General features: G+C 52.1%; 1 protein-coding gene across 2 annotated transcripts in view; it reads left to right on the top strand.

Moving 5' to 3' along the window:
• The window catches only part of SCNN1B (sodium channel epithelial 1 subunit beta), a 74,510-nt gene that overhangs the window by 46,034 nt on the left and 15,586 nt on the right, over positions 1-12,890 (top strand). For both annotated transcript variants that reach the window (XM_043914515.1, XM_043914514.1), the window contains exons 2-4: positions 3,551-3,869; positions 6,834-7,110; positions 8,826-9,016. In XM_043914515.1, the coding sequence (XP_043770450.1) occupies positions 3,559-3,869; positions 6,834-7,110; positions 8,826-9,016 (779 nt within the window). In that variant the 5' untranslated portion in view covers positions 3,551-3,558. The remainder of the gene's footprint in view (positions 1-3,550; positions 3,870-6,833; positions 7,111-8,825; positions 9,017-12,890) is intronic.

Consider the following 12,890-nt stretch of genomic DNA (forward strand, 5'->3'; position numbering starts at 1 on the left):
CAAACTTCTGTTATTTACCTACCACTCACAGTTCTTGTTGCATGTAATACTATTGTTTAATCAATATTTTTTAATCAATTTCTCTCTTTTTTTAAACTTACATGTACCTATGAACCTAAAGCAAAAGCCAGTGTCTCTTGTTTATTAACAGAAGATCCCTCTTAAAAAGAAGCCCAGTGAACACAGAAGGTTGTTGATACTAGATACGTTTGCCTGAGCAAACTCCAGGAGATAGCAGAGGACATGGAAGCCTGGCAGCCACAGTCCATGGGGTGGTAAAGAGTAGGGCATGACTTGGCGACTCAACAACAACCATTGCCTGACAAGGCTCTGAGCTTGAGGTCTCATTGTTAAGCTGGGAGATTAGAGGGGCTTAGATGGATGGGCTTCCCTGGTGGCTCAGATGGTAAACAATCTGCCTGCAATGCAGGAGACCCAGGTTTGATCCCTGGGTCGGGAAGATCCCCTGGAGAAGGGAGTGGCAACCCACTCCAGTGTTCTTGCCTGAAGAATTCCATGGACAGAAGAGCCTGGTGGGCTTCAGTCCATGGGGACGCAAAGAGTTGGACACGATTGAGCGACTGACACTTTCACTTTCAGATGGATGTTAGTGACCTAAGACTTTCTTCTTGACCGAATCAGAATGGTTAAAGGAGAATGCACGAGAGTAGATATTAGAGAGACCCTGGAACGATTTCTTCCACAACTTTTTATTGGAGCCTAATGTACTCTTCACCTCTTGGGCCTTGGGGTGCTGGACCATACAAGACAGACAAAGCCCCAGTTCTTTCCAGGTTTAGGGTTGTAGATTATAATATATAGGAATGAGGTAACATAAGAAGCACATTGCAGTGCCTGGATCATGGTAAATACTCAGTACTTTGATGTTATTCTCGTAGTTGTTATTATAATTATTATTAGTTTATTATGTCAGAGCAGGGGATGGCTCTCTGGAAAAAAGAGGGGTTGGGTTAGTCTGTGAACATCTGTCCTACAGCCGTGATGGCCTGGAGAGGCACATGGAGCTTGAATCCCATCAGAGAGCAGAGACTGGAGTTAGCGAGTACAGCCCTTAGTGCTTTGGCCAGGAAGGTGAAGAGTGTTACTGTGTCAGAAAATTAGGTCAGCAGCGAGCATGCTTGGGTAAGTTTAAGATCTCTGTGTAGATATCAAGGCCTGGCATCATTCGTTTCAATATTCAGTGGTGTCCCAGGCATTGTGCTGGGCTTGTTGGGAATACAATGCTGCTACCCTCAGGAGGCTTATGACGTCAAGAGAGTGACAAGCCGCAGGACGAGTAAGTATGACACAGGCTAGAATGAGGAGAATTTCTTTCTCGACTGGTTGCAAATGACAGACATCCAGTTTGTATCAGCATGAGTAAGAAAGAAAATGTACTGGTTCCCGTATCTGCTGAGTCCAGGAATAAATAGCTTCAGCAATGGCTGGATCCAGGTGTTCAAATGATGTTGTCAGAAATCTGTCTCATGACTCTGCTTTCCCCTGTGTTGGCTTTCTTTTCAGGCAGTCTCCCCATTTGTGATGCCAAATACCACCGGCTTCGTCATCTTAGCTAAAAGAGAGGTTGCTTCCTCAGTTGGATGCATGCGTGCTCAGTTGCTTCAGTCACGTCCAACTCTTTGCAACCCGATGGGCTGTAGCCCACCAGGCTCCCCTGTCCAGGGGGAGGATTCTCCAGGCAGGAATACTGGAGTGGGTTGCCATGCCCTCCTCTAGGGGATCTCCCTGACTCAGGGACTGAACCCACATCTCCTTCATCTCCTGCATTGCAGGCAGATTCTTTACCCACTGAACCACCTGGCAAGCCCACACTTCCTCAGTTACTCCAGTATAAAGTAACAGAACTGAATTCCAATGGTCCACACTGGGGTCATGCGAGACCCCTGCCCCAGAGCTAGGCATGGTGGCCTGGCCACCCACACCCACTGAGCCTGGGGGAGGGGTTCACGTGGGAACATCAGAGCCGGGGGAGGGGGTTCTGGGAAGCAGGCACCGCCCTGCCCACCGCAGAGCCCCCAGAGAGACAGAGGCTCTGAGACGAGGGCAGGGGTCATGCCAGCCAGGACAACTTCACAAAGGAAGTTTGGCCTGTTGGGGCTCCAGGGATGGGGCTGGGGTGTTCCTGCAGCAGGTTCTAGCTCTGTATCTGGGAAGAAGGAAGGAGGAAGCAGGTATATCCTGAGAAGCCATCATCTGCCAGGCTCTTTGACAAGTTTCTTGGTTAACGTCCCAAGAGCCCTGTCTGCTCATGCAGGTGGGAAATAGTCTCAGGAGGTTTACCATCGCTGGATGAAGCTCAACTAGCACCAGAGCATCTGGGCCGCCCTCACCCCACTCCTGTCCGTCTCCACCAAGCAGCTGGGCGGTCTCTTCACACTGCAGAGTTGACAGCATCTCACCTCCGCTGAAACCCCGATCCTCAGCATGGCCCACACGGCCTTGCCCTCTGCCCACCACCACCCCTCTCCTGTCCTCCCCTTCAACCCCTCCAAGAACTCACTCCGAGATTTAGGAGGAGTGATATTTATTTGTAACAATGGTAGCTGACGCTTAGGTGCCAGGCCTTAATCCACACTCTGTATTTTCATTCATTTTAGTCTTCACAGCAACCCTGTGAGGTGGGGACTGTTATTATCTCCATTTATAAGACAAGGAAACTGAGCCACTGAGAAAGTGATTTGCTCAAAAGTCACACAGCTAGAAAGTAGCAGAGCCAAGGTTCAAAGCCAGGCATTTCGCTCCAGAGTCCTCATTCTTAACCACCACCGTCTCCTGCCTCTGGGCACTCAGGGTCCCCATCCTTCCTATCACATTTCCTAACTATGCACTCTAATGGGTTATATGATTGACGTCTGTCTCAGCACTAACAGCTGCTGGAAAGGTCACCAACATACTGAGCACTTGGTCTGTGCTGGGCACTGTGTTTAGCACCTTTTAGGCATCAGTCAATTTCACCCTCTCACAATTGTGTAAAAACTAGGTACAGTTGTCCGTTTTGCACATGAAGAACCTAAGAAGTTGAGGGTTTAAGTAACTTGTCCACCAAGCTGGAAATTCCCAGAGGGAAGAAACCATGTCCATTTTGCTCATCATTGAGTTCAGAGGGGCTAATTAAGTGCCTGGCATTCAGTAGGCACTTAATAAAGGTTTTGGGGTTGACGCTAGTGGTAAAGAACTCACCTACCAATGCAGGAGTTGTAAGAGATTCAGGTTTGATCCCTGGGTCTGGAAAATCCCCTAGAGGAGGCCATGGCAACCCACTCCAGTATTCTTGCCTGGAGAATCCCATGGACAGAGGAGCCTGATGGGCTACAGTCCCTGGGCTCGCACAGAATCAGACACGACTTTAGTGACTTAGCACACAGCTGGCTGGATGATAAATGGCCAGATGGAAGGGAGGGAGGTGGGGAGGAATGGAGAGAGGGCCAGCCTGCCTGTCTCCAGGGCCCATGCTCTGGTCACAGCTGGGAGATCCTGGGACATGAGGCTGGCGTGGTATCTGACATGGCTCTCGCGGCTGTCTCTGCAGGAGCCGTGATGCACGTGAAGAAGTACCTGCTCAAGGGCCTGCATCGGCTGCAGAAGGGCCCCGGCTACACATACAAGGAGCTGCTGGTGTGGTACTGTGACAACACCAACACCCATGGCCCCAAGCGCATCATCTGCGAGGGGCCCAAGAAGAAGGCCATGTGGTTCGTGCTCACCTTGCTCTTCACCTCCCTCGTCTGCTGGCAGTGGGGCCTCTTCATCAAGACCTACCTGAACTGGGAGGTCAGCGTCTCCCTCTCCATCGGCTTCAAGACCATGGACTTCCCCGCCGTCACCATCTGCAACGCCAGCCCCTTCCAGTAGGTGGTCCCTGGAGCACGGCTGATCTCAGCCCGGCTGCTTCTCCTCTTTTCCTTCCTTCCAGCTTTCCTTCCTTCTTTCCCATTTCCTCCTTTTTCTCTCTCTCTAACTCTTTCCCTCTTTGCAGCAAGTAAGATTCAAAATCCATAAACCTCCTCAGCTTACAAAGAACCTCCAAAAATACCTGGTAGTCCCTTCAGTCACACTAGTGCCTATTTATTGATTCAATGTGTGTTTATTGAGCACCTACTATTGAGCCTTCCCCTGTGGCCCAGATGGTAAAGAATCTACCTGCAATGCAGGCTTGATCCCTAGCTCGGGAAGAACTCCTGGAGAAGGGAATGGCTACCCACTCCAGTGTTCTTGCCTGGAGAATTCCATGGACAGAGAAGCCTGACAGGCTACGGTCCATGGGGTCATAAAGAGTAAGACACAGCTGAGCAACTAACACACTACTATTGCCAGGCACCGTATGGGCACCAGGAATACATCAGTAACTAAAACAGTGCCTCCTGTCCTCATCACAGCCTCCCAGAGAAAACAGACATCCATCTTTTCTTCCATAAATATTGAAATCATTCTCATTGTGAGGATTAAACTGGACCTGTATCCAGGGTTTAGTGCCCTCTCCTACAGGAAGTCCTCCAGCCATCTATAGCAACCATGCATTGAGTGCATTTCGTAATATTGCCTAGATGCCAGGCAATATGTTGAGTGTTCTTTGGATAATTCATGTCATTCTAATCCATACAACCACTCTGGGGTCGGCGGGGGGCGGGTGGCAGCAGGCACTTCTCTAGTAGCCCCAGTTCACAGGTCAGGAAATGGAGATTCAGAAAGGTGAGGGAACTTGCCCAGTGATACACAGTGAGCAACTGTGGAATTTGAATCTAGGTCTGATCTGACTCCAGAGCTGCCACTGTTTAACCACTGAATGGCAAGGCCTAGGAAGGAGACACCCAAGGAGACCCAGCCTAGTCGGTTGAGGAAAGGCAGGGGGTCAGTCACAGAAAAATGCCCCAAGAAATGAGTAGACGTTAGCCAGGTGGAATGAAGAGAGTGCTCCAAGTGGAGGACATAGCACATGCAGAGGTCCTGGGGTAAGACAGAGCTTGGTGCATTCAAGGGGTTGAAAAATGAGCCAGCATGTCTGAGTCACAGGAAACGTCCTTGTCCAAAAGGAGGTCCTAGAAGGCAAATCATCCTTCCTGGTTACATTTCCAGGTATCAGAAAGTCACCTCATTCTGATCATAGGGCTGTTCTTCCTTGCTTGGGTGGGTCTTTGAAGCTACTCAAGAAAACTCTTAATAATTACAATAACACACCCTGCTTTATAAGCATCACCCTATTGAATCCTCCCGAAATCTTCTAGGGTAAATGTTTTAATCCCCCACTATTTCATAGATGAGAGAACAGAGCCTCAGAGAAGTTAACCTACCCAGGGTCACACAGATATTAAGTGGCATGCTGTGCTGTGTTTAGTCACTCATTCGTGTCCCACTCTTTGCAACCCCATGGACTGTAGCCCAGCAGGCTCCTGTCCATAGGGATTCTCTATGCAAGAATACTGGAGTGGGTTGCCATGCCCTTCTCCAGGCAATCTTCCCAACCCATGGATCAAACCCAGGTCTCCCACATTGCAGGCAGATTCTTTAACATCTGAGCCAGCAGGGAAGCCTAAGAATACTGAAGGGCGTAGCCTATCCCTTCCTCCAGGGGGTCTCGCTGACCCAGGAATTGAACTAGAGTCTCCTGCATTGCAAGCGGATTCTTTACCAGCTGAGCTACCAGGGAAGCCCATTAAGTGGCATGCTGGAATTCAAACCCAAATCTTACCAAGCTTGACAGCAGCTGTGGACACCCAGGCTATAATAGCAGCCCCCACCCCACAGCCCAGCACCTTCCCCGTCCTCCTCTCCCTGTGTGCACAGAGGTGACTGGTCTGGTGATCAGGGGACAGGCGGTGTCAGCGTCTGCGACTGATGTCAGCTCTGGCCGCTGTCCACCTTTGTACCAGCACTTTGGGCCTATATCCAGGGCTTAGTGCCCTCTCCTTCAGGAAGTCAGAGCTGACACACAGCACCCTGGAGACCACACTCTGGGCAGGGTCTTGGATAAATTGGGTTCTGGAGTGGCCGGGGTGCAGGGCTTGGAGCCCCCCAAATCAGGGCCTGGTGGGAACACTCCCTGGGGTGGACACATTTCTGCCGGACTGACTGGTCACCATTTCCAGTATGGGAACCTCAGGGACTGAGAAGATCCTGGATCCCAACCCCACAGTCTTCTCCCTGCTGAAACTGGCTCCTGTTCCCCAAATTGCTGCTGGAGATTTAGGACCTCAGGGTCACAGATCCACCCCTCTCCCAATATTATACCCCTCCTGGGAGGAAGAAGTCCGAACCCCATGCACCCACAGCATACCACCTGGGGCCCACCAAACCCAGGTTCTCAGCTCTGCGCCTTCATCATTGGGGTGAGCTCAGGAAATCACAGCAACTCCTAGAATTTCTTTATCCACATGTGGGAGTGATTATAAAATTTTATTTATAAATTGACTAAAAGAAGATGCAGGGAATACCTAGCACCTGGTACATGGTGAGTGATCAATAACTTTGAGCTCTTGGGACTCTGTCTTAGTAGCATGTGAATTTCTTAGGGAAAGAGACCCAGTCTGTCCTGTTTGCTATAATATCTCTGTGCCTTGCACATAGTATAATAGCCTCTGTGTACTTGGCACATAGTAGATACTCACCAAACACTGGGTGAAGAATGAGTGAGCAGGTGGTGGAAGGATGCACGGACGCATGGGTGGGTGGGTCGAGAAGTGGGTGCTGGGGGCAGGGAGGAGCAGCCTTCTCACACATGGTGGCAGCCACGCTGGGGTAGGAGGGGACCCCAGACTACGGTCGCTCTGCTCTGTAGCTGCCCCTTGCCCCCCTGACTGGCCCTCTCCCCCACCCAGGTACTCCAAAGTCCAGCATTTGCTGAAGGACCTGGACGAACTGATGGAGGCAGTCCTGGGGAGGATCCTGGGTCCCGAGCTCAGCCAGGTCAATGCCACCAGGACCCTGAACCTCTCCATCTGGCACCACACGCCCCTGGTCTTTATCAACGAGCAGAATCCCCACCACCCGGTGGTTCTGGACCTGTTTGAGGACAACTTCAATGGCTCAGCAAGCAGCAGCCCGGCACCAGGAAGGCCCTGCAGCGCCCACAGGTGCAAAGTAGCCATGAGACTAGTAAGTGGGTCCCCCTCCCCGGCAAGGCTCAAACAATGGGCCCTCTCCACTGAGTCCGATGGGAGTCTCTTTCCTTAACTAATCTGGGTCTTGACTAGGGGAAAACTGGAGCCAGGGCCCATTTTGTATGTTTACATACAATTATGTACATTTATTTATTTGGTTGTGCCGGGTCTCAGTTGTGGATGTTTGATCCTCATTGCAGCATGTGGGATCTTTAGCTGGGGGCATGTGGGATCTAGTTCCCTGACCAAGGATCAAACCGGGCCCCTGCTATTGGGAGTTCAGAGTCTTAGCCTCTGTATCAGCAGGGGAATCCCAGCTATTTTTAAATAGCAATAGTTAGTATGTTATTCAAGATATTACTGGATGCCAGTGACCCAGTTCCAACTAGCTTAAGTAAAACAGGGAATTCTTTAGTTCACAGACTGAGAAGGCTGTGATTGAGTGCAGATGTGGCTGGATCCAAGTGTTCAGATGCTGTCATCAGAAGTCCCTCTCTCTTCACTTTGGTTTAGCTTTTCTCTCAGTTGACTTTGCTCTCTGGCAGGCTCTCTCCACAGGGAGGGCTCTGGAAATACCAGATATATATCCCGCCAGCTTAGCGCTCTCCCCAGACACAGAGCTCTTCTTTCCTAATGGCCCCAGCGAACGTCCTGGGACTGGTCATCAGGTCACATGCTCAGCCCTCAACCAATCACTGAGGGCTGGAGGATGGACTTTCCTGATTGGCCAGTCCTGGGTCACGTGCCCTGGAGCTGAGGGTGACGTCAGCCTCTATCAGACCACATGGGCTGAGCGAGGGGGAAGGGGTGGGTGGCTCCCTGAAGAAGGAATTAAGTCTTATTATCAGAAGACAGGGACATAAATATTGGGCAGGTGGAAAACCACAGCTATGCTGTACAGTCATTGCCAAAGCGTAACTGGACTGCTGGGATGCCGCGAGCCTGCAGGTGGAAAGAAGGTTCCCTGTCCATGCCCGGGATCCCTGGGGGCCCTGTAACTACACTGATCCCTGGGCCCGACTCCTGGAGAGCGTGAAAGGGCAGTTCTGGGCCCAGACCCAGGAATCTGTCTTGTTAATGGGCTTCCCGGTGATTCTGATGATCTCCCTTGGTTGGGGACCCAGGCTGGGGCTCTACACTCCCCACTGCCTCCCATACACCATCTGTGGTCAGGATCTTCCCCATCAGAGAGGGAGGGCAGAACCTGAAGTCTCAAGTCTTTCATGGTCCACCCGGCCTCCAGGGGGCTGCCTCTGGATGCCTGGGAGGGGCTGGGAGTGGAGGGTCAAGTGTGTCTGCTGCTCACGTGTCCACGTGAGTGTGGGGCCACTTGTGTGACTCTAGGCATGTGGACACGTGTGTATGTAGTTGTGACGCCAGGACATCGTGTGACTGCTGGTGTCAGAAAGGGGTGTGTCTTTGTGCACGTGACTGTGTGGATGTGTGTGCAAGTAGGTTGGCTCAGGCCTGAGGCCATGTTATAGGGGGTGACTGGTGCTGTGTGTGTGTGAGTAGACAACCCAAGCCTTGTGACTCTGAGTGCCAACATACTGCCCACTGGCCCAGCTGCTGGCCACCCCGGCACCAAGGTGCCACCCGAGAAAGGGCAGCTGGCAGCACCCTCGCTGCCCTGGCTTTCAGGGTGGGGGGCCCTGCAGCAGCCTCCGCCCACAGGAACCCCTCTCACTCCCCCACCCCCACCCTCTGCAGTGCAGCCACAATGGAACCACGTGCACCTTCCGGAACTTCAGCAGCGCCACCCAGGCTGTGACGGAATGGTACACCCTGCAGGCCACCAACATCTTCGCACAGGTTCCAAACCAGGAGCTGGTGGCCATGGGCTACCCCGCTGAGCGGCTGATCCTGGCCTGCCTGTTCGGGGCAGAGCCCTGCAACTACAGGTGAGAGCCACTGGACCCCCCAAGGCTGGGATCCACATCCTTGGTCCACACCCCAACTTGGCACCCCAATTGTCTGTACTCTGCTGTCTTCCGTTTCTTAGAAGAGGATGTGCTGACGGCCTCATCACGTCATGAGGGCATTGCTTTAGGGAAAGTCTGTAGGGAAAGAGGACGGCGCTAGGGGAAGATGTGGCCTCAGGTGACATCTAAGCCAGGCGTCATCCCGTAAACTGCAGCGCAGAGCTGTCCTCCCTTACGTGGGGGGCCCATCAGTCACTCCCTGGGTGTGTGCCAACCCCAGGAGCATGGGCTGGGGGTCTCCTAACTTCCCAGGCAAGGAGGTGGGAGAAGGGGCAGCCATGAGCTGTTAGCCTCCAACACCCAGCACCTACTGCCCTCAGTTTTCTCATCCCTAAGATGGGACAATAACCGTATCTGTGTCTCATGTAGAGTAAATGAATTGGCTCATGTCAGCGCCTAAAACAGAGCCCTAGAAGCCTTTGTCATAAACACCCTTTCCCCAAACAACCCCAGAGTTGAGAAGAGGGCAGGATGAGGGCAGCATTAACTCTGAAAGCCTGGGTCCTCTTCCACATGGTCCACAGATCTCCACCTCCTTCCCCGCCGCCCCCACCCCCTCCAGCTTCTGACCATCCAGACCCTGGGTCTGAGCGCCCAGCTCTGTCCCCAACTCTCGGACAGACTCGACGGGCGGGTCACTTGGGAAGGGAGGCTGGGCACAGGCAGGTGAGCTGCTGAGGCCCCAGTGCCCCCTTCTGGCCTCGTGGCAGGCCTCCAGGTGTAGTGGCCTCCCCCGTCCCCCGCTGGCCCGAGTCCAGCCCTGGCCTTTGGCCGGTCCCATTTCCCTGATATGCTGGTGTCCTCCTGGCTTGGGGCTCCAGATTCCCACACTTAGGTCTCTGGAGAAAGGGACTTTTTGCCGAGCCTTGCCGCTTTGAACGAGTGACAGGCTACCGGTTTCAACCCCCCGGGGACTGTGGCCTCAGCCCGCGTCAGTCAGCTCATGAACCCTCAGGAACCTCTGCTGAGAATCTGCTGATTTTTGTCCCCCAGAAAGCACAGGCGCAGGGCAGGTGTAGGTCGTGTCGAGGAGTCAAGGCCCCCTGAGCGGGCAGAGCTGCATGCCTGGCCCTTTGTGAGAATCAGAGAAGGAGGGACCTACAGGTGGAAGAGCTGCATGCCGGCCCACCGCTGGCCCACGTCCTCGCTGGCTGGTTGCAGGCTGGGTTCCAACCCCTCTCTCTGGGCGAGGGGACTTGCTTCAGAGCCTACCTGCCCCACCACTCCTGGCAGCCTGCCTTGAGGTTGTGGGTACCCAATAAACGAGGTCTGTGCCTGTAAGTTCATCTTTACCCTCACAGCTAAGAGAGAGAGGTGTAATATGGTAATTTAAAACATATGGCTTATCTGCTCAGTCAGAATATGCCCTGAAGTGTGAGTGAGTTGAAAAAGTGGGATCTGTTAGGATCCACTAGGGTTCCTGGCACTTCGTGTGAGCACTTCATAGTGGGATCCCAGGGCTCAAAGATGTGTGTTCTGCACACAGCACGGTCCCTAAACAGAGCCCCAAGAGACTTCCTGGCCTGATCGAGGACCAGAGGCAGCCTGGGGATGGCCTCCATGTTGCCAAGATGGCGCCCTCCAAATGGAGCCCTATTTGGGTCAGATGACTGAGAAGGTGGCTGACAGGCAGGCAGCACCCGGTGTTGGCCATAACTTTGTGGTGTGGCTGTGACTGGGGAATAAATCTAGTGAGGCAGTCAAGGCTGGACTCTGCAGTTAGACCACTGAGTTCAAATCCTTGCTCTGTCTTACCAACTGTGTGGCTTCTTAACCTTGATATGCCTCCATTTTCCTCCTGCATAACATAGGTAATAACAGTGCCTACTCTGTGTTCATGTGCGTGCGTGCTCAGTCATGTCTGACTCTTTGCGACCCCGTGGACTGTAGTCCACCAGGCTCCTCTGTCCTTGGGATTTCCCAGGATAGAATACTGGAGTGGGTGCCATTTCCTCCTCCAGGGGATCTTCCCAACCCAGGGATCGAACCCATGTCTCTTATGTCTTCTACATTGGCAGGCAGGTTCTTTACCACTGAGCCACCTGGAAAGCCCATGCTACTGGATTCTTTGGAATATTAAATGAGTTAATGTGCATGACAGGTTGAGAGTCACGCACAGTAACTCAGTATTACTCTCATTAAACCCACATTTGACAAGGAACTCATTCTTCAGTAATGATGCCAACATTTACTGCACCCTTCTTATGTCCGGGCGCTATTCTTAGCACTTTACATGTGTAAAATCAGTCAGTCTAACTCTGGCAACAAGCCCTTCTTTTATATGATACAGCACTGCTCAGAGAGGTTAAGCAATATCTCTGAGGTCACACAGCTGGTGAGTAGCCAAGTGGCAGTCTGAGCCAGGCCCACCTGGCGTCACTTCATCGCCTCATCAGAAACCGAGATCGTCTTCCTTCCCCACCTACCCGTTTCTTCAGCCCTCGGCAGTTTCTTGGTACGGAGACCGTGGTCCACCCGTCTCCATGCTGGTTCTCAGTCCCACAGCCTACTGGTTTCCCGTCTTCCTGAGTTAGCCTCAGACTCAGCGCCAGAGGACATGTGCCTCTCTCCGCCCTCCCAGTGTTGGGCCCCAGACATTTTGGCCCCCTTACTCTGCCCTGGTCTCCATCCTCTCCGCCTCGTATTAGCAAATGCTGAAGGTACAGCCACTGCACTTTTAGGAAAGTATGAGCCACGTTTGGACCCTGACACCAAAGCACCTGGGTTTGAACACCAGCTGGGCTTCCCCGGTGGCTCAGATGGTAAAGAACTCACCTGCAACGCAGGACACCCAGGTTCAATCCCTGGGTTGGGACGATCCCCTGGAGAAGGGAATGGCTACCCACTCCAGTATTTTTGCCTGGAAAATCTCATGGACAGAGGAGCCTGGTGGGCTACATACCGTCCATGGGGTCGCAAAGAGTCGGACAGGACTGAGCGACTAATACTTTCAACTTTTCTGTTTGGGGGCATGCTGCTTAGCTTCTCTGGGTCTCAGTTTTCTCATCTGGAAAATAGGGATAGTGATATGACCTTGTAAGGCTATCATGGGGATTAAGTGCATTTACATAGATAAAGTGCTTAGAACAGTACTTAGCATGTGCTAAGAATTATAGGAGCAATTTAAAGATTAACTTTTTATTGTGGAGTAGTTACAGATTTATAGAAAAGTTTCAAAGAGAGTACATGGAGTTCCCTGGTACTCCTCACCCAGTGTCCTCTATCCTTCACATCTTAAGTCACCATGTAATCTATCAAAAGTAAGAAACCAACATGATCACATCACTATTAAACAAACCTAACACTTCATTCGGATTTGTTGGTTTTTCCTGATGATCTTTTCCTGCTCAGGCTTCCATCTGAGAGACCACATTGCTATCTGTTGTCTTGTCTCCTTGGTCCCCTCTGACTGTGACACTTTCTCAGATTTCCTTGTTCTGGATGACCGTGACAGTTTCAGGGTGCTGGTCAGGTGTTTTATAGCAAGCCGTTGATCTGGGTTTATTCAGATGAGATGGATTTGGGGGAAGAAGACCACAGAGGTGGGGGGCTTCCTCGTCACATCCTATCAGGGGGTACATGCTAGCCACTCAGTACCACCCGTGATGTTGACCTTCCTCCCTTGGTTAAGGTCAGGTGTGTTGGGCTTCTCCGGCCGTGCTCTGTATCATGAGCTCTAAGTTCAGCCTGTACTCTGCGGGGTGGGGTGGGGGTGGTGGCAGGGGGAGGGAGATTAAACTCCACTTCTCCTGGAGAGGGGAACAGACACTATTCGGAATTCTTCTGTACGGAA

This window comes from Cervus elaphus, chromosome 10, assembly GCF_910594005.1.
Source record: "Cervus elaphus chromosome 10, mCerEla1.1, whole genome shotgun sequence".
Lineage (NCBI taxonomy): Eukaryota > Metazoa > Chordata > Mammalia > Artiodactyla > Cervidae > Cervus > Cervus elaphus.